Genomic DNA, 26,507 nt, shown 5'->3' with positions numbered 1-26,507 from the left:
TTAAAGATGCAATAAGCTGCCAGTTGTTTAAAGATAATATTAACTAGTGAACTTGTGCCAAATTCAGTTTGGCTAAGTCAATACATATGGGGAGGGCGGAGGGTTGTGTAGTCCAAATCAGAAGAGCACACAAATGGGCCAATCCATGTACTGCAAAAAATAAATATATATATATATATCTTTGGGAGGCCGAAGATGAACTGCTAAGGGAATGCCTGAGTCTTCCACAGATCGAGGATGCAGAAAAAGAGGAGGTTCCTGGGCAAGACAAACTTCTCCATGGGGTGTACCACCGGCAGATAGTGGATGTGGCTCACATGATAAAATCCTACCAGTAGTTGGAAAAGGCAGGACTGAAAGACAGCACTGAGGCACTCATCCTTGCAGCACAGGAGCAGGCACTCAGCACCAGATCAGTAGAAGCTGGAGTCTACCACACCAGGTAAGATCCAGGGTGCAGACTGTGCAAAGAAGCCTCTGAGACAGTCCAGCACCTAGTAGCCGGATGCAAGATGTTAGCGGGAACAGCATACACGGAGAGACACAACCAAGTTGCTGGGATTGTGTACCGAAACATCTGCGCAGAATATGGATTGGGCCTGATTAAGTCCAGATGGGAGATACCACAAAGGGTAGTTGAGAAGGACAGGGCTTAGATCCTGTGGGACTTCAAGATCCAGACTGACAAGCAAGTGCTGGCCAACCAACCAGACATCATGGTGGTAGACAAGGAATGGAAGACTGCAGTCGTGGTGGATGTGGCAATACCCAGTGACTATAACATCAGGAAAAAGGAACATGAGAAGGTGGACAAATACCAAGGACTGAAAGAAGGATGTAGAAAGTGAAGGCAGTAGTAGTCCCAGTTGTGATAGGTGCACTCGGGGCTGTGACTCCCAAGTTGGGGGAGTGGCTTCAACAGATTCCAGGTGGGACATCTGAGGTCGCTTTCCAGAAGAGTGCAGTACTAGGAACAGATACTGCGCAGAACCCTCAAACTCCCAGGCCTCTAGTCGAGGACCCGAGAATGAGGAGTAAACATACTATCCAGGAGGGGTGAGAAAATCAATTTTATATATATATATATATATATATATATATATATATATATATATATATATATAAACTTAATAATATGGATATTATTTCCTGCCATTTTGTTCACAGATCAAGTCAGAGAGAGATTTTTTTTTTTTTTACTGCTTCTCATTTTTCCCCTCTATTGGTGACTTCTTAATTAATCTGTGAGGCTGGTCACTGAAACACATTATCTCCACAAGCTGATACCTCCACACACATTTACTCACATTGACCCCTCCTAATCCTTTCACACTCACCTTCTCTTGTACTGTCACACTCATCCTCCATCACTCTGTCAAACGTACCCCCTTCACCTTGCCACAGTCATGCTATCACATTTACGCCACAAATCCTGTCACACTCCTCTTCCCAACCATGCCACACTCACCCTGTCACACTCACCCCCTCCAACTTTATCGCACCAACCATGCCATCGTAACCCTATAACATTATTCTGATCTTGTCACACTCACCCCCTTGTTCTGCCACACTCATGCTGTCGCATTAAACCCCTTAATCCAGTCACACCCCCTCCTCCAACTATGCCATCCCAACCCTGTGACACTTGTCCCCCCTAATAATACCAAACTCACCCTGTCACATTAACCCCCCTAATCTTATCACACTTACCTCCCCTCACCCTGTCACACTCCCTCTTCCATGCCACACTCATCCCCAACCCTTTTGCACTTACTCCAAACCCTGCCACACTCACCCTGTTACATTAACCTCTGTAACCATGTCACTTTCACCTCTAATCCTGTCACACTTACACCCCCTCACCCTTTCAATCCCCACTCAATCCTTTCATACTCACTCCAAATCATGTAACTTCCATCCTTACTCCTGTCCCACTCAACCCAAACCAAAATATTTTTTCCCCAAATACATTCACGTAAGGACTTGTATATGTATACCTAACTGCAAGGCTACGCAACAACACCAGATACTTGTGTATAAATTGGTTTAATTGCCAATTACATTTGTTTATTGCAAATTAATTTAGTTTGCAAATTATGCCATAACTACAATCAGAGAGCTCACAATGCAGCGGCACAGTGACCCGCAACGATGCAATCCTCTGAACAGTACTGCAAGCCTTATACACACACAATGCAACCCCCATTTTTTCCACTATGGGTGTTAGTGCGGGCCTCATGTTTGTGAGGCCTCAGGCAAAACTCAAAGTCAAAAGATGCCACTAATTGTTACCATTATTATCATCTAGCCCTACAATTATATTGTTACCCCATGCCACTATGCATTTAACTAGAAGAATAGAGTGGGGTGAGATCATAAGGGGTATACTAGGTGTGTCCCATTTAGCCCCTATTTCGCTATTTAGATCTCAACCTACACTTTGTGTCAGCTTGAGTTATGACAGAGATCAAAAGATCAAAAAATGGCACACACTTATCATTACAGGAAAAAAAAATATTGGTTTTGTGCCATTTTTAATAATGTAATCTTTCTAGGGGACTACAAAGTAAGTTGAAAAGTGTTGTTATATTTTAACTTGTTGAATGCAAACAACTGTCTCTTGTGATTAAGTATTTAATAAACGTTTGCCTCTTATAAAAAAAAAACAAAAAACGGTTCCACACATAATGAGCTGGGTACGTGATAATGACATTGTATGGTATTACACATGACACTGCTGATTTTGTTTAATTGAACAATAATAAGCATCATTATATAGGCAGATCAATAGAAATGTATCAATATTTTTTGCAATTCAAATTAACTATCTCGCTATCATGCTGCTTGATTCATGCTATCATGCAGCTTGAATGATGGACATGTGATGTAAGTTACAATCACCGGGTTATTGCATATAACTCTGCAAGACATTGGTGTGCAGTGACCCAATTCATACTATTTCATTGTAAGTGACAGCTGTAAACACATCCATATTCAGACAGATGAGTCAAAACCTTGTACCAATATTTTCTTCAACACAAATTGCAGCATCTACCTTGTCATCATCTGTCACTATGTATGCACTTTGAAGCTTGGTAAAGTCATTTGCATGAGTCGACAAATGACAGATCTGACATATAAATAATACACGCACATATATACATGTAAGTATATACACACAGTATGTTATTAACAGTACTACAACAGTTGTATTAATAGAATGCTCTGATTATTAGTAATTGACTGAGTATAACTCCTTCTTGTCTTTCTCTTTTAAGTAGCAAACTGTATAGAAAATGCTAGAGTTTTAAAAATAAATCTTGAAAGTCAAGTTTTACGTATTATTAGTAGTTTTTCCTCTATATTTTTTTCCCCAGCAAGGTTGCTAAATTCCATCTTGTTTTCTCTTTCAGCCCCTCCATTGATGTCTGTTGCAGGCTGCGATGAAGCTATTTACACGAGTGTTATGAACGAGTTCTGTTTACAGCACTTCGAGTTAGAAATGGAGGTGCTGGGTAAAAGTTTGTGGTGTGACTGGGGAGACACAGCTGGGTAAGTAAAAGTGGTGTTACATTGTACATAGTATAATGACGACAAGAACCTAATTGGGACTGAAACTTTGCTCTGAGACAATACAGAGACAGAGTTTGTGTAATCGTTTGTCATCTCAGTGTTACAAGTTGATCAACCTTGTCTGGCACTGGGGTGAAGTTGTTCTTAGAGTATTACTACTTGATAGCATTAGTTCATAAGTTGATACATGGTGCCAGCACATAAGTAGCTTGAGCAGCACATTTTTGCCCATTATTGACTGATGCAAGGGTGTTCAACTTAGGATGTAGGAGAGCTATTAATAGAAGAATGAAACATATTTATCATCATTTTACATTTCATGAAGAGGCCAAACGCTGTTGATAAAGATGTATTGAGTCAATGCATCTCAATGTGGAGATGCCAATTGGCGCCCTACGTATGCGCAGTAGCCCTCCTATCCTTTCTTAGAGAGAGAAATTGGATTGGCCTAGATCATTGTCAGAGATGATCTCAGCCTGGGAGGAGCGTTGGCTGCACTGACACTATCGAGGTGATTAACTAAAGGCAAGTAAAAATACTTAATTTGACTTTTCAGGGGTGGGAGGGGGGCCTATAAATTTAAATACGGTAGAAAAACAGGTTTGTATTTTTAACATTAGATTGTTCCTTTAAAGCCTGAACTGAAACGTGCGCATGTTGCACAAGTCTGTCTTATATCTATGTCAGGAGTGGTATACCTAAACACAAGTGACTTCTTCATTAGCATAAAAATAGATAGAATCTGTATATTGACTAATCCCCTGTTACCATGTGAGGTAGCCTGAAAATCTGCATTTTTAATGGGACTTCAGATGCATCAGCAATACTAAGCAAACGTGCATCGATAGGTCATTTGTAGAACGGCCTTTTGCAAAAGTATTTTAGTATTAGACCATTATTGATGAAAATAGGCCTAACCCCATTCACGGTTAATCCCTTCACTATCAATCGGTTTGTTGTTGTTATTGGAGTCATCTGGGTGTCCTGGAAAGCTGTTTAAATGTATTTTTCGTTTCACTATGGAAAAATAGCACATTATGTGAAAGAAATAAAAACTAAACATTTTGGTTGGACAGAAAAACCTTTTATTTACCAAATAATGAAGTTGCTGATAGTAAAATAGTGTTGGAAATATATATATATAAAACACATGTGTGTAGTTAATGCAATGTTAAACAAAAATCTGCACACCAGTCAAGCCGTAAGACTTGCTTTTCCAACAGAAATCACACATTTGCAGTGATGTTACTATCGCAAAGGATTCTGGGTGGTCATATGCAAATTTGTTTAACAAAGAATCACATTTTTGCCTCATTCCATTTTAAACATGGATTCCTTTGAGTCTGTGTTTGCTGTATACAGCAGCTTTGAAACACAACTTTGGAAAAAAATGCAAAGCCAGTGAACCACTCATGGACAGCTGTTTCATTGTTTTTTTTTTAATTCTTTATTTTTCGTGTGCTTAATATTACATAACATAAAGACCTGTAGCGCCACAACAGCGAGCACAGGCATTCAATGGCAAACAATGTCATGGCAAGAAGGAACAGCACATTTTTTATAAGAGAAAATAAGAGTAGTAATACTAGTTGCTAGTGTATGTGTTCAGATTATTGCATGCTGTGGTCTAAGAGTTTAGACACATACTGAGCAATGGATTAGGTACATCTGAGGGTTCACAGGCTATATTCATCTTGGGTCATAGTTATAGACACTACATGCTAGTCTAACCATTCTCTGCTGTATAATGATCAACATTTATCCTATGTAAGATGACATGTCTATCTGAGTACATGCGTGAGCTAGGTGATTGGAGGCATGCCTATAAGTTGAGTGAGCTAGGTGATTGGAAGCATATATATGTTAAACAATATATTATACTGAAAAGATCAAGATATGAACACGCTGGTAATAAATGGTATTCTATGAGTATTACATCACCCTGGCTGATCTAGAGTTCTTGAGTTGGTTTATGCTCCAGGGGCCTTCGTCCTTGTTAGTGGTCGTGGGCTTGTGCTTGTGCTTAACCGATGCCCGATCTGCCGTGTCGGTGTGACCGGGTACGAGTGTCCGTAGGGATTCAGGCAATGCCGCTCCGGGGGTGTCTCTGTGTTCCTTGTAGGTGTCCCGGGGGCTGTCTCCCCAACCAGCCTAGAGTGCCTCCTCTGGACATCCGGAGGTGAGTGTCTGTTAGGGAGGATGTTTGGAGGCTGTTTAAGATGTCTGTGTGCTGGGGGGCCCTGCGGGATCTTCTTCTGGGCCGCTGTGCTACATGATGTGTGTAGGGTGGGTATGCGGTCAGCCCTGCTGTGGGAGTACCTTGTTCTGTTGCGGGGATGGCAGTCGCTGGCAGGGGTGGACAGTGTGCGATGTGAGCCAGTGCAGCAGCCATTATGAGTCTGGCTAGGCCTCCGCCGCTGCTTGCCCGTGACATGGCCCGTGGAGTGGGCGGGTGAACAATTGCTTGTGGGGCTGCGGTGCTTGGTATGGTGGGCTCCCTGGGCTCATTTCTGGAGGCCTTGTTGGTCGCTCCTTTCTCCGTGATGGAGCAGTCCCCTCTGCCGATCTCGGCGCACATGGCATCCGCCATCTTGGGTGACATATTCAGGCCCTCAAGCGGGATGGCCGTGTCTTTGGGCCCTGGGTGCATAGCCTCTGGGTGAGGACTGGGATCACCACCGCCGGTCCATGGGGGGGGGGGGACAGCGCCGGGTCCACCCAGGTCTCAGCCTCCGGTTCGGCACCATTAGGCAGGATAGAGGGGCAGCGGCCGTCCGCCCCTCTCACCGCCGGCTTAGGCCTCCACTTGGTCGTCGAGGGCCTCACCTCCTGGGGACTGTAGCTCCATGAGCCAGCCTCTCCCTGGTTCCGGTGTCTCCGTGGCATTGAATACCCGTCCTGTCGGTTTGTATTTATGTCGTTTACCATATTTTAGATGCTTAATTGTGGATGCTTAGCAGGAGCTGAACTTCTGTGCGACCGTCCAGCTCGGCAGTTAGGCCCCGCCCCCAGCTGTTTCATTTTTAATGCAAATCATCAGCATGAGGTTGGTTACTGGTTTGCTATTGAGGCTTGGTAGTGCTTGGAAATATATATATATATGTATATTGTATAATTACTATATATGTTGTCTTTTTGCCAGGATGTTGCCCATAACATATCACCCTTATTGCAGCCATGTTGCCCTTTTGGATACAAACTAATAATACACACACATTTATATAAATATACAGATATTTCAGACACACTCAGAGATACAACTGCCAGAAAGACAAACACGCATGGAGATTCAGTAACACACGTTCTCGGATACACAACGATAGACAATGTCAGAGACAAATATACACACTTACAGATACCAAAATACACTGACTGACACATACGCTGAAACTAACATACATGCATTCACACAGACACACTTGTTAAAGACTTCATCATGAGGTGGCTGGGCGGCTGGCACATCTCTCCCTTCAGCCCTCCCATTTAGCCACCCTCCTTTTGCTCTGTGTGAGGGAAGGTGACTCTCCCGCTTGCTCTGCCAGCAGCTGCTCCCCTGCTTGAGTCACACAGAGCGCAGAGGATGTGATGTCACACCCCCACACTACTGTGTGAAGTGAACATGAAGGAAATGAGCTGCTGGCCACTTTCCCCACCCATAAGGATAGGTCACACTTAAAGGACCACTCTAGTGCCAGGAAAACATACTCGTTTTCCTGGCACTAGAGTGCCCTGAGGGTGCCCCCACCCTCAGGGACCCACTCCCGCCGGGCTCTGGAAAGGGGTAAGGGGTTAAAACTTACCTTTTTCCAGCGGTGGGCGGAGAGCTCTCCTCCTCCGATCCTCCTCTTCTCCTCCCCGTCGGCTGAATGCGCACGCGCGGCAAGAGCTGCGCGCGCATTCAGCCGGTCACATAGGAAAGCATTCATAATGCTTTCCTATGGACGCTTGCGTGCTCTCACTGTGATTTTCACAGTGAGAATCACGCAAGCGCCTCTAGCAGCTGTCAGTGAGACAGCCACTAGAGGAAATAGGGGAAGGCTTAACCCATTCACAAACATAGCAGTTTCTCTGAAACTGCTATGTTTATGAAAAAATGGGTTAACCCTAAAAGGACCTGGCACCCAGACCACTTCATTAAGCTGAAGTGGTCTGGGTGCCTAGAGTGGTCCTTTAAACAGATGTCAGACTGCTGATCCTCCCCCTCTGCTTTCCATCCCCTTCGAATGCAGGAGCTGCTGGCAGAACACAGAGAGCTAAACACAGTAGGTTAGTCAGTCACTTTGTGTTCAGCTGTTTGACGTTCACAGTGTGGCTGCTTGTGTCACTGTGCTATGAATGTCTGGATATTGCAAAGGCATAATTTGCACACAAAAAAAGTGTTTGCAATAAAAAAATTTTATTTGCAATTATTAAATTTTGGTTTCAATGCACACTCTGGCAATTGTGTAAACATGAGTGCTGATGTGAAGGAGTTAACTATGAGCGTTTATTGACAGTCAAGTAGCAAAATATATGCAAAAATACTAGTTTTGAAAAATAAATCTACTAGACCAAGTTTTGCATACTGTTTTTTGGTCTAGATTTTTTTAACATTGTTGTCAAAGCACCTTTCTGCACCTTACTACTTCTTGTTCATGTAAGCTAAACTTGTTTAGTTGGATTACATGCTTGTTTCAACCAACTATTGTACGATCACTTGGAAAATGACTATGAAAACGTGTCCTGATTATCTAGTAAAAAGAAGTGTATAAGCAAATAAAACATCTGTAAATATACTAGTGTTCAAGTTGACCTTGTTACTGTCTGTTTTACAAATAAGTTTGTATAAGAGTAGAAAAAAATAAATGGAGAGGGGTTAAGAATGTCAAGAGGTTTAAAAATGTCAAGTATGAGTAAACAGCACACAGGAAATATTCCACATTTTACAACAATGTAATTATTTGTCTAATTATAGATCTAATTAAAATATCAATGGTTTCCAAAGACGAACATTTGGAGCCTGTGCTCATCAACAGCCAATAAGATGATGTAATTGTAAAACTAAATTTTTCACCGGACGTGCTGGGAAAACTCTTGAAATTGAGTAATTCTTTCTTCAGGATGGATAACCCTGCACTGTTTAAAGGGCCAGTTGCCAGCTTGTTACTGAATTTTTTGGGGGGGGTTAGTACAACCAATTAGACAAGCACAGTCCTTCAAAATTATCAAGGACTTTGACCATCTGTTTCCATCAAGCAATTGCTTGCAAGAGAAATTATACACACTAAATAAATTAAGGGAGATGACAGGAGAAGAGATGAGACAAAGAAGTTGACAACAAAAGTGAATGCTTTGATTCTCTGTTCTCTACAGGTAGTATTTAGGAGGTAAGAATTACAGCAAGTTGTATCATGTGAGTAAAGGGGGCAGAGTGATGGACAGTCGGATAGTGATTCTTGTGAGTATAGAGGGTCACTTTTTTTTTTTTTAATGATCGATGAAGAGAGAATCTGTTGGAATGTTGAAAATAATGCCATTAATTACTTTATGATTGGATGGTTTCCAAAAAAAAAGAGCAGCAGATCAGTAGAATCCCACAGCGGAAGAGACTCTGGAGATAATTCACAAAATGGGATTCAAGAAATTACTTAGTTGCACATTTTAAAATAAAAGAAATTGGAATAACTCTGTTTGGGTGGATGGAATGAGACAACGTGGGGTAGAAGAGGAGATATACTATGAAAACACAAGCCTGTGGAGTTAGCTAAGAGCAATCAGTCAATTGAGATACGAAATGAGAAAATGAAGGAGATGGAGATTGTCGGTATTAAAGAGTAACAATGGGTGAGGATGTCAATGGTTGAGGTAGACAATGTGAGGAGGTAGAGTGAGGCATTGTGGGGGAACACAGACAAATCACTGTCAGAGAGATATGAAAGGCATTTGGGTTATAGCTAGATATTGGGAAGAGGAGATGGAAAGGGAAATAAAAAATACGCACTTTGTGAAAGCTGGTTCCATAATTACATATTGTAATTAGATTTGTCACTCCAATCCTTCTATGTCTCACTGGGGGTTGACACAGTCAATTAACATGCACTTGGAATAATGCACTTTAAAGGAGAACAGATCAGGTAGGGTATTATTAAAGAAAACAAGATAAAAGATTTGCCTACACACAGGAAGCCTTGCTATAAGTTTGCCTGGAATTAGTACTGAACATGCCATCCCAGCATTGAGAGAATAGTATTAAATGAGTGCTCATTCTATGTAAACATTTCACATACCCTAAAGAAATAAAGTATCACATTATTATTACACATCCAAGAAAATAAACAGTGTCATCCCTCTATACAAAGCACATGTATCCTAATATTACAAAATGTCAAATTAAATTGGGCAGCTCATATATGTTATTCCATAGATCAATAAAACACCTGATATATTTAAATATATGAGATCTCACTCAGGTATATGCATCGGAAATTATGACAGAACACCACTCATACAAATGGGAATATGAGGCCAATTTACATAAATAACACAAAAGTCGCACTGCCGTACAGAAATATTAACACCATGGGGGGGGCATGGTCAGCGGCTGAGCGAACTGGACGTGTCCGGATAGAGCTCCGCCGGGACCACAGTGCCAACGGCTAACAAACACTAAGACACAAACTTAAAACTGTCTATATATGCTGGGGAACCGCGATGGATAAGAGAGCCCCGAAAAAACAGGCAAAAAAACCATCGGAGCAGGGCACAACAGTGACGGAGATGTTTGCAGCCACTCGTGCCATGCGGCAGAACGCACAGGATGGTGGACGGGATGGCCCTGGGACTCCACGCTCGCCAGCAAGCCCGGGGAGCAGTATTTCTGCTGGTGCCTCCGAGACCGACACCGGCCAAATCCTGGCCAAATTGGCTGAAGTCCGCACTTACCTGGCCACAGGTAAGATGATCAGGAACACGGAGGAGGTCAAGGCTGAGATGCATGCCTTGGGCGTGAGGATGGCGGTGCTGGAGCAGCGGGAGGAGTCCACGGTTGTGGCCCACAATGAAGCTGCTGCACAGATTAATCTCCTGACGTTCAGACTTCACACAGCCGAATCTGCAATAGAAGATCTGAGGAATAGATCACGGCGGAACAATATCCGCTTACGTGGGCTGCCGCAGCAGGAAGGAGAAGGTCCTCTCGCCGATGTTGTTTTGAGCATCTTTAAGCCGCTTCTCCCAGACGTACCGGATCATCTGTGGCATATCGAGTGGGCCCATCGGGCGCTCCGGGCCAGGCGGGCGGATGATAAGCAGCCACAGGACGTGATCATCAAATTTTTGTCTTACTTGACAAAGGAGGCCTTAATAAAGCATGGTAGGAATCGCCCGAACAGATACAAAGGGGTAGAGCTTACCTTATTCCAAGATCTAACCCCAACTACACTACAGAGGCAACGGGAGTGGCGCCCCATCACTAGCTCCTCCAGCATCATGCCATCAAATATTCTTGGGGTCACCCCTTTCGACTGATGGCTTTTAAAGGTGGACGCACCAAGATCTTGCATTATGATGGCGATCCAGTGGCCTTTACCTCGAGATCCAGATTCCAGAGGGACTGGTGGTGCAAACGTCTATGGTGGTCTTGGGTTCTCTCCCCGTGACTAGTTTACTGCAGGCGAGTGAAGCAGTCGGCTTAGAGGCTGATGATGTGGGCTGGATGTCGGCGGCCCCGGGCGGTGAGTTTCTCCGGGTGGGCCTTTGTTTGTTGGGTGGGCAGGTCTGGGCCCTTGGTCTCCGTCCCAGGAGTCCCTGATCTTTTTCTTATCGTTCCGACCACGATCCTCGGGGTCCCTTGCCGGGGAGCCCCGTTCATAAGACCGGCTCGCGGGTGGGAACATCCTGTGTTTAGGGCGTGTTAGGGTTTTTTCATCCTCATATTTCTCTACATTTATTGTTTTAGATAGTTTTGCATACCCCATTTTTTCTGTATGCTCTCTGGGGATGGGGAGCGGCAGTCCCATTGGGGGCTGGGTGCCGACGGGTCTCCCCAGTAGATTCTATCATCGGACACATTGGACCATGGCTGTTTAGGGCCAAAACGACTAATGCTTATGTTTACTGTTGGGTTTTTTGGGTCATGCCGGGCGGTGGTAGACTCATAATGCACCTAGATTGCTGGAAGGATTATATGATATAATATGCATCCCTCACCTGCATCCCCTCCATATAGGCACCCCATTGCTGAACCCCGACGGGGTGCCTATATAGAGGGGCTGCAGGCGAGACATGCCCACGGGGCGAGATAAGTATGTGGGCTGCAGGCGAGACATGCCCATCGAGGATCCTTGGGGACCCTGGGTCCCATACAAGGGATGGGTTCTGTATGATGATTGTCGCTGCGGGGCACGCAGGGTAGAGGGGGGGCGGCTCCTGGGGCTGGATGCTGTGGGCTTTATAAAGCATGGTCGTTTACACCTGGTCGACACTCATTGGTCTTCGAGAGGTTTAGACCGAGCCGGGGGTTGGAGGGTATGGGGTCTTCACACGGCCCTCGTTGGGCAGTTATTGCGCTCCTCCTGCTTGGACACTCTGCTCCTGGCTAGTGGGGCGTAGGGGGATGGATACAAGTGTCTTCGTGGGGGGCGGGGCATTCACACGGAGGGAAGAGGGTATTTGCGGGAGTTGCACGATGCCCCCCCCCCCTTGCGCACTGAAGCGGTTTACTAGATTTCAATGTACACTGTGTCTCAAACTGAGTTTAAGTTGGCACCCTAGTGGTGCGTTTCTTAGTTGGTCTATGTTCTGACCTCTCTGGGGCCTCTCTGGGGTCATGAGGTGGCAGGAACATACACTCCTTATAAGCCTGGCTACAGGTAAGACCAGGCAAAAATTTTTATATTGTTAGGTTTTCTCTCGTCTCTCCTCTACTTTTTTCTCACCCTACCCCATTCTTAACCCTTCCACCACACAATTCCCCTCGGGAAGGAGCAGGGTTGAAATTAGCCACATGGCGACAGGGACTTATACTCCAGCTCACTGATAGAATGGTAAGTGCGATATGCTATGTCTTATTTGAGACATCATGCCCCTGAAAGTGACTTCACTGAAGGGTCTTAACACTCCAACTAAACGTTGCCTCATGTTCAGGGAACTTAAGCGTTTAGACCCGGATATAGCCTTGTTGCAGCAGACACATATACTGGCGTCCGCAAAATTTGCTCTGAAAGACCATATTTACAGGACCGTCCATGAATCTAGGGCCTTAAACAAAAGGAATGGGGTAGCTGTGCTTATCCACCACAGGTGCCCGATCAGGGTAGGAGCGGTGAAAGTGGACCCCGGGGGTCTATATTCACATTCAGTACACATTCTTAACATATATGCACCGAACGATCCGTCTGCTGATTTTTGGAACAACATGGTGATCGTGGGAGGAGACCTCAACGCCACACCGTGTCAAGCTGTAGACAGGGGCCCAAGCGGCGGACTCCCGCGATCACATAGGAAGGGAGGTCAAGATAAATTGCTACGCGAGTTTATACGGAGTACAGGCCTAGTGAACATCTGGAGAGCACATCATCCAGACGACCGCGATTACACGTTTCACTCTGCACCCCACGACACCTATTCAAGGATCGACTTGTTCTTGGTGAACCTGCATACTGTACCCAAAGTGATGAACTCAACGGTTGGTTCTATCACGTGGTCTGACCACGCAGAGGTCACCTTGACTTTGGATAACTTATGCACGGCATCCCCGTGGTCTTTGAAACTGAACACTTCCTTACTTCGGGATCCAGCAGTGGTCGAGACCACTCGGGGAGAGTTGGCTGAGTATTTTGTTAGGAATGCAGAGCTCGGTCTCCGGCCTGCTATGGTCTGGGCAGCCCACAAGGTGGTTATTCAGGGGGTACTCATTCGCAAAGCTACCCTTAAAAGAGACGTAAAGCACAGCTACTGTCATCTCTCCTGGAAGCCCTGAGGAAAGCGGAAGAAAAACACAAATCCAACGCATCACCCAGCACATTGGCAGAAATAAAGTCCATGCGGGCGTCGGTACGTGAAACACTCTTAGACAAGATGGCTAGGTCAATAGTGTGGTCCAAGAGGACGTACTACGAAAAATCAAACAAAATGGATACGCTCCTAGCTAGATCCCTCCGCCCCAGACAAGGAAACATACATGTCACGAGAATAAAGGATGCTTCGGGTAAGTTCTATACAGACCCCACGGATATAGCTCAGGTATTCACGGATTACTACTCCAAACTTTACAATCACTCCGGTGGCGCCGCAAACGACCAACTAAGCGACGCGAATAAAACTCGCTCGTTTCTGTCCCTTCTGTCCCTTCCTACATTGCTGGGTGAGGAAATAGAAGCTCTAGGAGCGCCGATTTCAGCTGAAGAGATAGATGCCGCCATATCACTATTAAAAGGCAATAAAGCTCCAGGAACTTAAGGAACACGGCATTCCCCCCAGGGATGGAACCAAGGAATATTAGGGGCATAGAACACACGGGAGTTCAGCGGCTATGCCATCTATTTGAGGGCGACTCATTTATATCAATCGTGGAGTTAAGCGCCAGGGCCCCTTTACCAAACTCAGACTTTTTCCGATACCTCCAAATTCGGAACTATGCCCAAAACCCTGCGATTAAAAAGATTGCGCTAACCCCACTTACATTTTTCGAAAAGATATGCATTAAATAACAAATCCCGAGGGGCCTTATCACCATTATGTACGCACACTTAAGCACGCACATGTTAGAATGGGGCAGCTCACGTACACAGCCCAATGGGAGGCGGATCTAAATGAGGAGCTGGAGGGTATTGAATGGCAGGAGATCTGGGAGGCTGCTGTGACATCCTCTATATGTGTCTCCATGCAGGAACAGGCTTATAAGACTATGTTCAGGTGGTATGCTACCCCGGTAAAACTCTGTAGGATGAACAAAATTTCCACGGATGTTTGCTGGAGGGGATGCGGACAGAAGGGAACCTATATACACATGTGGTGGGAGTGTACGAAAGCGCAACAGTACTGGAAACAGGTCATGGACCTGCTGCGGGAAGTCTTAAATAGAGAGGTTAAGCCAGATCCCTGGGTGTTCCTTCTGGCCAGATCATTGGATAACTGTCCTAGAGTGGAGCAGGCTCTGATACACAAAATAAATTTGGCAGCACGGAGGGCCTTAGCTCAGGTATGGCTACAAAGTGAGACCCCCAGCTTAATATAGTGATACTAAAAATTCAAAATACATTTCTCATGGATAAATTAACAGCACAGGTCAGGGGTACCATAAAGAAATTTGAAAAAGTTTGGAGCCCATGGTTAGACAGCAGAGTGGGTGATTAAAGATAGGTGGGATGGGCTCATTCCCCCATATCCCCCTAGTACTTTCTTAACCTAAGGATATCAATGAAATTGCCCAGCTCAACTTAGTATGTCTTTGAGGACCCCAAGGGGAGACCTCGGGGTATAATCGACCTAATAGGTAAATTATTTAAAAATATGCTGCTACATGGCAACCAAAACGCCTGGACTAGCAATTACCAATTTAGGATTTCATTCCGTGACCCACTCCCCCCCTCCTCCCGTGATCCCCTCCCCCTATCCTCTTCCTAATAATTTCCTTCTTCCTTTTATTCCTTATATCTATCTCAAGACTCTTATTCCTCTACTTCTTTCTTTACTTTTTTTCTTGGATATTTCTCTGTTCTTCCCCACTTTGACTGACCTCTTAATGTCGATCATCCTATTTGCTAGAACCTCATCCATACTGTAATGACATATGGGTTGTGAACTGACTTGGCAATAGCAGAATGTCAATGCCATTTCGGTGGTAGTGGAGTTTAGATTGCAATGCCTCACTACTACAATATAGCCAGCGCATAGCATTGGTCGGCCGATTTAGGCATGTTGTATTGAAAAATGTTTGATTTGGTCGGTTGTACTTTACTTCATTTCCTTGTTTCGTTGTTTTACTGTAATTATTAAAAAAAATGGGTGAGTCACCATCGATGACTGTACCTTCAGTGAAAATCCACAATATCCTGCTGAACATGCTCATAAAGGGTCCATTATAGGACTACATATTTATCTACTTTATACTATTGTTGATGTATTCTTGATATGTTGCATACAATTGTTGTATTTTTGATTTTCTGTTATGGTGTCTTGACTTAAAAATAAATAAAGAATAAAAAAAAAAGAAATGTTAACACCATTTGGTGTAGAATCCTTTGAAACGGACTTGAGACAATGAAATTGCCTGGATAGCATCAAGAGACATAAACCTGCCACTGGTAATATAATCCAGCCCCATGTATGCAACATTCTAAAATTTCAGTAGTCAAATATTTAATAGGAATTGACAAAATCAACATAATTACAAAAGTGACTGCACTTATCTAAAAAAGAAGAAAAATCTGGAAGGTATTGTCAACAACCTCTCCTGTTCAATAAACCTGTGGGCTGTGGCATGCCAGATTACAATATCTCACCAGGTTAATTATGCTCTTTGTTGTGAGCTGAACTGTGAAATTTACTTTCAGAAAAATAATAGAGATATGTCAGGCTGAGATAGATAGGAGCTTCAGTCTAAATCGGCAATGTGATAATGAGCCTAATCCTTTGCCTACTTACTTGCCAAGTGGAGGATGCTTTAACACCAGAATCTATGAGCACAGAAAGAACGTCGCCCACATTGAAGGTGCTGATTATTTAACATAATAAAATATTAATCATATTTTTAATTGAACACTCAACATAATTTAATTAATTGTAGCAGCCTAGAGAACAGTTTTCTACGACAGGATCTCTCAGCTGATCAGCTAAAAGCGCACATCGATATTGCATAACTCTGGCTGGTTGAGTCTTGCAAGACAAAAAGGCACATATTCAAAGAGCATTTTGAAATACATTTTAAAATAAAATACATATACAAATGTAAAACTTTAGCATGTAAAGTTTTTTCAAAGTGATTTTATAGTGTTAGGAATAATCTGTATCCCTAACACTATAGAGCCCTCTGTTCCCCTTCTCCCTCGCGCCCCCTCCGGCAGCTAAAGGATTATTAAAACACCCCGTAGTCACTTTTTTGAAGTCCCTCTAGTAGCTGTCTGGTAGACCGCCACTAGAGGTGGAGTTAACCCCAGCAGGTAATTATTGCAGTTTAATAAAAACCACACTAATTACCATTGCAGGGTTAAGGGACCTGGAACACTGCACCTAGATCACTTCATTAAGCTGAAGTGGTCTGGATGTCTATAGTGTCCCTTTAAGTTGCCAGTATTTCCTTTCCCTCAACTCAAATAAATATATGATGAACCAGGCCAATTTTTTTTTTCTTACCTCCAACTAACAGCCTTTAAAGTTTGTATAAAACAACCAATTTGGCCGTAAGTGCTAACCAACAATTATATGTAGGATTCTAGCACCTAATCAGACTGCTTTTCATTTAGGAATAAACAGCAAGAGGAATTGCATATGTGAATAGACCCTCTCTGATGAAAGAACATGTTTACAAGAAATAAAGACAACTAATTGTGCTTTGCATATTGAAAGAAAGATAAATTATACACCATTTCCCTGTAGCACCAATTAAATAGAACGGGGAACAGGGGAACGTTTTTAGCAGTCTTTGCGCACTCAATGTTAATGGGAATGGGGTTAAAAGCGAAATGGTACATTTTTTTTTCCGGGCAATTACCGGCCATCTGAGTTTAGCTTCACTGAGCTAACCAAACCAGGAAGTAATGAGACCTGTTTTCTGTGTAAAAGTCAAAGGGGTGTAACAGGGTTCATTTATAAAAGTGCCCATTTCTATTGAAACCTGCACTTTCTGTAAAATGAATGGGGGGAAAGGAAAAACTATTTACATATAAAACCTTTCAGCAAGTTAAAGTGCATTAGGGGTCTGTAGTGAAACATATTTAACCCCTTAAGGACCAAACTTCTGGAATAAAAGGGAATCATGACATGTCACATATGTCGTGCGTCCTTAAGGGGTTAAAGGTTGCAGTATAGAATTTTTTAAAGAAACACTATAGGATGTCTCTCTCTTCCCTGCTATTGTAGGAAGCCTATTTGGATTAGTTTGGTTTTCCAGTTATCAAAATCTCTGAGCATTCAATGGTGCATTAAACTGCATAAAGAAATATTAATAAAAGCTCTGCTTTATGTGATTCATGAGGATGTGGTGTGAACATCAGACACTACTGATGTGTTCGGAATAATCTGTTACAGAATTATGACTCGCATGTTTGGTTCAGTGTATTGCTATTCTCCAAGGCAAGTAATGTCCCATGGGTTATATTGGGGTCATAGGAAACCAATGAACCTTCTGGGTAAATGATTCAGACGTCCGTGCCAAAAGAGAGTTGTGGTGCCTGTAGATTCTATTATCCGTGATAAATTGAACTCGGCTAATTGAATATCACTTCTCCCATTGAGGTTATTTTTGGCAATATAATCTAGTTCCTGGTCTCCACACTGCAACAGTAGAACTCTATAGCATCTCTGCTATACACTGCAAACATCATTAGTGTAAAAACACAAAGTATTCCAAAATCTGTACCGAGTTACCTAGGGCAGATCGCTGTTGACAGTATAAATTACTATTGTTATTACATTTATTTATAAAGATCCAACATTTTTTGCAGTGCTGTGCAACGGGTACATTAATAAAAGGCAAATTGTAAAAACAATACAATATATAACTAAAACAAATATAAACAATATTTAAAAAACAAAAAACATTTTGTTTGTTTTTTGGGGGGAGGGGGAGAGTTAACCGATAAATATCATAGAAGACGAAGTTTGAATTAAAAATTGTAATGCCAGAGAGTGTATGAAATAGTATATTTTTTTTGTATTCTTTATTTTTCTTTGTGCAGGGAGTAACAAAACGTTTGTCAATGCCACAACAGCATATTCAACAGATATAAACACAGTAGTTGTACATTTGTGGTATGAGAATATCGGCACATTTTTTAAGTGTTATGTTTTAAACAAGCTATGTGCAGTAGATTATGCATGCTTTAAGTAGTTAAGTTGTGAGATCGTAGCAGAGATTTCAACATAAGACAACAGTATGATTAGTTATACGTTGAGAGGCATCAATGTGAGGAACAGGTTTAATATACTAGGCGGTTAGCATTATACCCAGTTTATACATGTTGGGATTTACGTTGGGTAGGGTGCCCGTCAGGAGACGCTGTCTAGGCATTGGCAGACAGTGAGCGACCATATGCCAGAAAAACATATAAAGTTAAGCCGTGTTTCTATGGTGGGTACATATTTGATGCTATCAGCAAGATTACATTTTCTAAATAAACAGGACCTCGGTGGCAAGCTCCCCGTAACTGCATCCCTTCCACTCACAGATTACCTTTTATGCAGGAGATACCAAATCATAAAATAATATAAGATAACAATATAAATCAGAGGAAGTTGGCAGCGTTAGGGCCTATCTGGTGTGCTGTACCATTTGTAAAGGCTAATTACAGAGCCTGTTGGGTAATGTTTAAGATGTGAATCTGGGAGGAGCAAAAAAAAAATAAAGAGAGAAAACAAAATTCTAACTTAACACATGCTAGCTGGGGCCGCATCAGAAAGAGGAATAGCAATAAACATCCCTAAAAATATGGTACAGAAATGTAAGAGTCCTTAACTGAAGGGCAGGATGTCCTAAAGTCCCATGGTAGCCGTGTAACAATAACCCAGATGATGGTTGATTACTGAGAGGGGGGACCTGAGTCTTGGTTAACCCTCGCCAGTTTTGGGTAGGTCATAGCCTCATGATGTAGTCAGTGTCCAAAAGAGTTGGTTGCTATCTGGTGTAAAGTAAACATGTAGTAGACTTATTCGATTCGGCTTACTGATTAATTGCTTAAAGTAGTGCTTGGCTACGTGAGTACAAGTGTACTCGCTAATGTTAGATGGCCTCAGTCTGAAGTTCCTGACATAAGATTCTATATAGTAAAACATACTAGGGACTGGGTGCGTCTAGCCTGACAGTAATGTGCTCAACATAGCATTAAGGCACGAGTAGATTCAGATTAATGATAAGTGAGCGAGTGAGTTACAGGTGTGACCCCCTGAGATCCCCTGCATGTGCTAAAATTAAGAATCTAGAACAAAATAAAGGAAGAGTAATCAAAAATTATACTTGTAAGAGTCCAATAGCAGCATATGGAGATCATGTGGCATAGGGTACTTTGCCCGGCAGTGTGCCGCAGTCACTATAGAGTCAGCCTGTGACGAAACCAACCTCGCCACTGGGCATTGGAGAAGCCTGTTTGCCCGCCTCCTACCTGCTGACTATGGCCCCTTGAAAATTGGTACGTTTAGAGAACTATATTTGGGCATATTGTATTTTATTGTGCGACTACTGGCCATTTAAAATCATCTATGAACAGATTGGGACTTTTGGGACTACTGTCCCTTTAAGACTATGAAGCATATTTCAGTGTACTGCCTGTAATATTGTATATGTATTTATGTGTTAAGTTTAACCTGGGTGATTTGTATGCAGTATTCATCTGATTGTTCGGTAGAATCACTCCATTCATTATATTGAGTGAAACTACCGAACAACCAGACCACCCAGGAATAAGTGTGCCTCCAATTACAGTTTGCAACAATGTTGCAAACGGGTAATTGGCAATCCAGGTAATGTATTCTTTGTCCTCTGGGTGGCCGCCATTCGGGAAACAAACACGTGGCGGCGGCCATCTTAAACTACCGAACAGCGGTGTTTTGCCGTCGAGTGTCTGGAACTAAAATCGGACACTTGACTAGGCAAACACCGCTGAGACCTCCATACTTCCAGAAATTCGTATGGAAACTACCGAATGACCCGCCGTTCGGTAGAAAGAACCCCACAAACAAGGGAATTCATTCAAACCCTCTCCAGGCTCTATAACACAGGAAATTCGCCTGTTTTCATTCCCTTGTTTGTGACCGACCGCAGGGCCAAAATGCATGGAACTGTTTTCGGATACTTTACCCATGCGGTCGGTCAAATCTTTTGAACCCCATATCTCACGAACCGTTCATCCGAATAACTTGAATTTTGAATATGTTGTCCCCCTGAATAAGGGCTATCCAGCGATGCTGGATTTAAAGGTGTACCCCCTGGTTTTGGGGTACATCCAGAACTTGGTTAAAAATGTGTACTATATAATTGGGTTTACTGTTATCTGAGGGGAGGGGATGTGTGGGCTGAACCATGTATGTGATTGGTTGTTTTATGCCTCCCCCTGGGTGTGGCCTGTAAGTGTACAACTGTAATAAAAACCAGACTGGGTGTGCTAGCACCTCAGATCATCATGTACCTTCATGAAGTTTCGGCTCATGTTTGGGGGGATTGGAGAACTACACTCTGGGGATTGCTATAATCACTATACTCCCCAGGGTATTATCGCTGAGCTCTGCTAAGAGCTTGTTCCTGTTCCTGCTCTCTGGAATTCGGAGAGGTCCATCTACTGGAAGCTAGACCCTGGTCTTGGGTCCAGAGTGGGTAGCGTGGCGAGACCCCAACCAAGCTGCGGCCGTTCGTGGGAGTCTACAGTGGTTATGGTGTCTGGTGGAGTGCTTGGAGACCTCGGAAAGCACTAGGAGCATCCGTCAGCGGAGGGTACCCGGTCGGGGTGCCAGCGGTTCCGTTACACAGCCTATGCCCCGTCGGGGCTGAGTTCTTTCTCCCAGTGCTGTTCGTCTCATCTCCTGCCGCCCCACTGGTGAGCGGGAGCTCCGAGTCGCCATCTTTGTCCTCTGTGGAACGGAAATGTAAAGGTGTGAGGTTCCCGAGTGGCTATGTGGGGCGTTCGGCGGGCAGGGTGCAGACTCATATCAGTGTCTCTTCGGTCGGTGCATTCTCAGGATGTTGCTTTGTAGGCATGGGTGATCTGTCGCTGCTGTTGATGTGGGACCTCTGGGGTGCCGCTTTTTCAATATTGCTCTGTGTGCTGCACTAGTCCTGGGTGTATGCTGGAGCTTTGTTTGTAGGCGAGGCAGTTTGGGGCGTCTTGCTATGGGTGACTCTTTGACTTTGCTTACTGTGTGTAGGCTGCGCCCGTTCTTAATGTTGTGCCAGGCCCCCGCCATCGAAGTGAGTCGTCTCACTTGCCTGCTCGGCTTCGGGTAAGAGTGCCGTGGGTTCGCTGTGGGAGTCGTCCCACAGTGGGCACTGTGATGTGTTTTCTCTGTGGGGGTGCTTGTTCTGTGGGCCATGTGAGGGCCTCTAGTTTCTCCCAGAAGGAGTCGAATATATGGTCAAGTCGCAGCTTTGTAACTTTCCATACTTTGGCTATGGATGCGGCATGGGTGTCGTCAGCCATTTTGTAATCTGCCCTGCTCCCCTCTGGGCCTGATAAACAAATTACTTGGCTGTCGCTTATTGTGGGGATCGTGTGGGGTTGGCCCGGGATGACCCCCGCCGGGCCAGAGGGGGGGAACGTGGGTTGTGGGGCGAGATGTCATCTGTGCCTGGCGGCAGGAGAGCGTCCGTCTCTCCCGCGCCCGCCATGTTGGTAGGCCTCTCCCGGATGGTCGGTACATACCGGAGCGGGTGTCGTTTAGTGGGCATCGTCTTGTGTGTCCCGGTTCTCCCTTTCGCCAGGAGGCCTTTTGTTGCCGATTCAGTGACTTTTTAGGGTATTTTCCACGCTTTTAGAGCCCCAATGTGCTGTAGCCTTCGAGGTATGCATCCTCTCGGCTCAGCGGTCAGGCCACGCCCCCCATGAAATAGTATTTTTACTCTGATGTTATAATATGGTGATTAAACCCTTCCCTGTAAAAATATATGCTGACTTTCATTTTGCAAAGCAGTGTAAAATTAAATGTAGTCTGCTAAGCCATGTTTTATTTCTTCCAGTTCTGGTTTCCACTCTGCAGAGAGAGTATTTTTTCCGGCAGGCGTTATTCTGCTGTTCCTCTGCATCTTTGCAGAAGAACTGTAAATGATTCTTAGCTGAAGATAAGAAGTGATAACTTCCATGTCCTGGAAGACTGGAAGACTGGAGGAACTGGGTCAGCAGTTTTACACTTTCAATATCTGTTCTTGCAGTTCTGTACTTCTGTGCATTATTCTGTTCTTCTGCCTCTCTGCAAAAGAACTGCAAATCATTATTTCCTACTACACAGTATATCTGCCTTTGTGGGTAAAACTTAATTGCCGCCTTCTAGCAGTCATTAAGTAGGGAGGAGGAAGTGAGGATTCTCAGTTTAGCAAGCAAACCAATAACCTCTTCAACCTTGTACCCCATCACAAGTTCTGTAAAGGATGAATAAATTAGAAAATAAAACTGTAAATTGACATAATTGTTTTTAGAGTATGCCTGAACAAAAGCACAACAGTGGAAAATCAATTTGGTAAATTATACCGTATGGGGTTTTGCTAATTTTTTTAAAATTAGCTTTTTGTAGGTGTATTCACTAAACACCAAATTGTAGTGAATTGAAAACCAAATTAAAAATGTAGGCAAAAAAATACTGATTTGGAAAAATTACTCTACTCCTATTTAGTGGCTATTTTATCCTAAACTTTGCAGTTAGGTTTTCAATTCATTACATTCATTCTTTGTTGCGTATCACAGATAACAGTTCACTAAATTCTTTTTTTTTTATATATATATATATATATATATATATATATATATATATATATATATATAATTTTTATTTTTTATTTTTTTATACAGAAAATGGAAGTGAAATGAAAACATTTAATTGCAAAGTAAAATAGAAAAATATTTATTTATTTTTTTAATCTTTTGTTTGCAGCTTAATTAAGAAGCCTAATTAGTGAGGCAGATAAAGAGGAGCCACTGATAAACTGGCACTAGAGACTTTTCATGAATTTAAAAATATTAATTTATCACAAGACAAGAGGATGCTTATGGGTAAAGCAGATAAGGTGTTTGAAATAGAATTCCCAGAAACCTTTCTTTCAGTGAAATAGAAAATAGACAGAGAAAAAAGTGTTTGTGGGTAGTAATGGGCTTTCATTAATATTTATTCTCTAAACACTAAGTTAAAGTGACCTGAAAACGGAATTCAAGAATGTAGGCAGCAGTAGCATCATTTTGGTTTCTTATGCTGTATGAGTTTTTGTTCCTTTTTAAAATGAACTTTTTGTAGGTGTATTCACGAAACACCAGGTTGTAATAAATTTAAAACCAGTGGCAGCCTGTCTGCCTAGGAACTGGAATCTCATCACCAAGATTCCCTTTGCCTTGTGTGATTGTATCCCAGAGTTATTATAGCTCAATGCAGATGTTAATTATCGCTCTCTCACCCAAACACTAGCTGAGACTTAGTGAAGGGTGAAGAACTGCTTAATTTGGATAACTGACACACATATACCTGGGTCTTCAACAGGCGGTGCCCAGGAGAACAATGGCCTTGCAACATTCCAGGCGCCGCAGTGTCTGTACATGGACGGATAATTTAATAAGTGGCCAGACACAATGGCGTCCGTTAACATTAAAAAGTAAAAACTAGAGTTCCCCTGCTCACATCCCCAAACTAGTGCGATTCCCGGAAATCTCTCTTCTAAACACCCACTTGTCAAAAAAGCGCTGGATTTTAGGTGTCTAGCCCGAGTTAGCTGGCGGTGAAGTTTTTTACTGGGTAGCGACCATCCTTCAATCTGGCGCAGAGTTCCACAGCGCTGGGTAGAAATCCCAGTCACCTAAAATTATGGCGCTTTTAGTCGGTACATGGAGCTCCCTCAAGTCCTTGGTGTCAATCTAGAATAGAGCAATAGTGTAAAAATTATTGGTGCTTATTATAAAGTGCAAAAGATAAGCAATATGCAGGACTAAAGCTGTTATCAATAACCTCTGGCAGAGGACTCTGTATATCACACTCAAGCGTATATACCTGAGCCAGTACCATATACAGGCTTTTGAAAATGTTACTGTGATACCTTCTACTATTGTTATTTATCCGACTTTATACCAACTTTTGTCTGCTGTATTGCCCTATGAGATTGTTTGTTGTATCTTTGTAGCCACCATACAGTAATCTCTTAAAAGGGTATATTTTTATATGACACACGTCACGATTTGTGGTACACTGTCACAGACCAAATTATCCTTCGTGTCAATCGATGCTTTGCCACCTGCTCTGTCACCCATTCATAAAGTGCTCTGATAGATGCCTCTGGACCAAGAGCTCTCTCAACAAAGTTTACCGGACTGCGGCAACTCCACAATCCAATCAAGAGTTCCATAGAGTTTTTGGGCTGCTGCCAGTCCATCTTGAGAGGGGTAACTGTGGTGATTATAGTCCTTTTAGGAGGGAGGTGGCTGGGAGACATGTTCCAGTCGTAGGTGACCAGGAGGTCTGTAACATCAGATATAAAATGTAGGCACAAAAGTATTGATAAGGAAAAATGATCCTACTCCTATTCAGTAGCCATTTGGCTCTTTTATCCTAAACTTTGCAGTACGGTTTCAATTCACTACAAGTCACTGTTTAGTAAATAGACTTTTTTGCATATCACAGACCACAGTTCAGTAAATTCTGGGATTTTAAATTTAAAAAATATATAATAATTTATACAGAATATGGCACTTGATGATAACATATATTAATGCTGAGTAAAATGGATATTTATCTTTTGTTTGCATTGTAATTGAGAAGTCTAATTAGTGACGCAGATAAAGAGGAGCCACTGATAAACTGGCACTAGAGACGTTTCATGAATTTAAAAATATGAATTTATCATAAGACACAGTGATGTTTATGGGTAAAGCAGATAAGGTGTTTGAAATAGAGTGCTCACAAACTTTTGGTAAATTTTTTTGGGGGGGAGGGAGGGATTCCAACTGATAAATATCATAGAAGACGAAGTTTGAATTAAAAATTGTAATGCCAGAGAGTGTATGAAATAGTATTTTCACTCTGCTGTTATATGGTGATTAAACCCTTCCCTGTAAAATATATGCTGACTTTCATTTTGCAAATTTTATCTTCTTCCAGCTCTGGTTTTCATCCTGCAGATAGAGTAATTTTTTGGCAGGCATTATTATTCTGTTCCTCTGCATCTCTGCACAAGAACTGGAAATGATTCTTTCCTGCAGATGGGAAGTGACCCCTTCCACTTCCTGCCCAGCCTCATAGACATTGGAGGAACTGGGACAGCACTGAGTTTTACTTTTTCAATAACAGTTCTGTTCATTATTCTGTTCTCCTGCTTCTCTACAGAAGAACTCAGGGCCGCCATCAGGGGGTGACAACCATAACGGTTGTCACGGGCCCGGTCCCCACGTGTGGGGCCCATCGGGTGGCCCACACACTTAGGGCCACCCGATGGGCCCCCTCCATCAGGGGCCCGGTCAGCGCTATGGCCGTGGTATAGCGCAACCGGCCCCCTTTAAAAAAAAAAAAAGAAAAAAAGCAGCCACAAGTGCTGCTGGGAGGAAGTGGGAGGAGCACGCATGCGCGCCAGTGAAGAGGGAGCCGCGCCGACTCCCATCATCCCCAGCCACCCTCCTGCAAAGAAAAGGTAAGAAACAGGAGGGTGGCTGGAAAATGAGCTGTGTGTGTGTGTCTGTATGCATGTATGTGTCTGTATGTCTGTCTGTGTATGTATGTCTGTATGTCTATGTCTGTATATCTGCCTGTGTATGTATGTCTGTGTGTCTGTATGTGTATGTATGTATCTCTGTGTGTCTGTCTGTATGTGTATGTCTGTGTATGTATGTATGTATGCATGCATGTATATCTGTCTGTATGTCTGTGTGTGTATGTAATGTATGTATGCATGCATGTATATCTGTCTGTATGTCTGTGTATGTATGTATGTCTGTATGCATGCATGTATATCTGTCTGTATGTCTGTGTGTGTATGTCTGTCTGTATGTTTGTGTGTGTGTGTATGTATGTCTGTGTGTGTATGTATGTCTGTCTGTATGTCTGTATATGTATGTCTTTCTGTATGT

General features: G+C 43.1%; 1 protein-coding gene across 5 annotated transcripts in view; it reads left to right on the top strand.

Moving 5' to 3' along the window:
* RAMP1 (receptor activity modifying protein 1) overlaps window positions 1–26,507 on the top strand; it is a 111,223-nt gene that overhangs the window by 70,394 nt on the left and 14,322 nt on the right. For all 5 annotated transcript variants that reach the window (XM_063429979.1, XM_063429982.1, XM_063429980.1 and 2 more), the window contains one exon: window positions 3,414–3,552. In XM_063429979.1, coding sequence (XP_063286049.1) covers window positions 3,414–3,552 — 139 coding nt within the window. The remainder of the gene's footprint in view (window positions 1–3,413; window positions 3,553–26,507) is intronic.

This window comes from Pelobates fuscus, chromosome 8 (assembly GCF_036172605.1).
Source record: "Pelobates fuscus isolate aPelFus1 chromosome 8, aPelFus1.pri, whole genome shotgun sequence".
In the NCBI taxonomy this organism is placed as follows: Eukaryota; Metazoa; Chordata; class Amphibia; order Anura; family Pelobatidae; genus Pelobates; species Pelobates fuscus.
The sequence above is the reverse complement of the archived record's forward strand: the minus strand, read 5'-3'. Positions and strand labels throughout refer to the sequence as shown.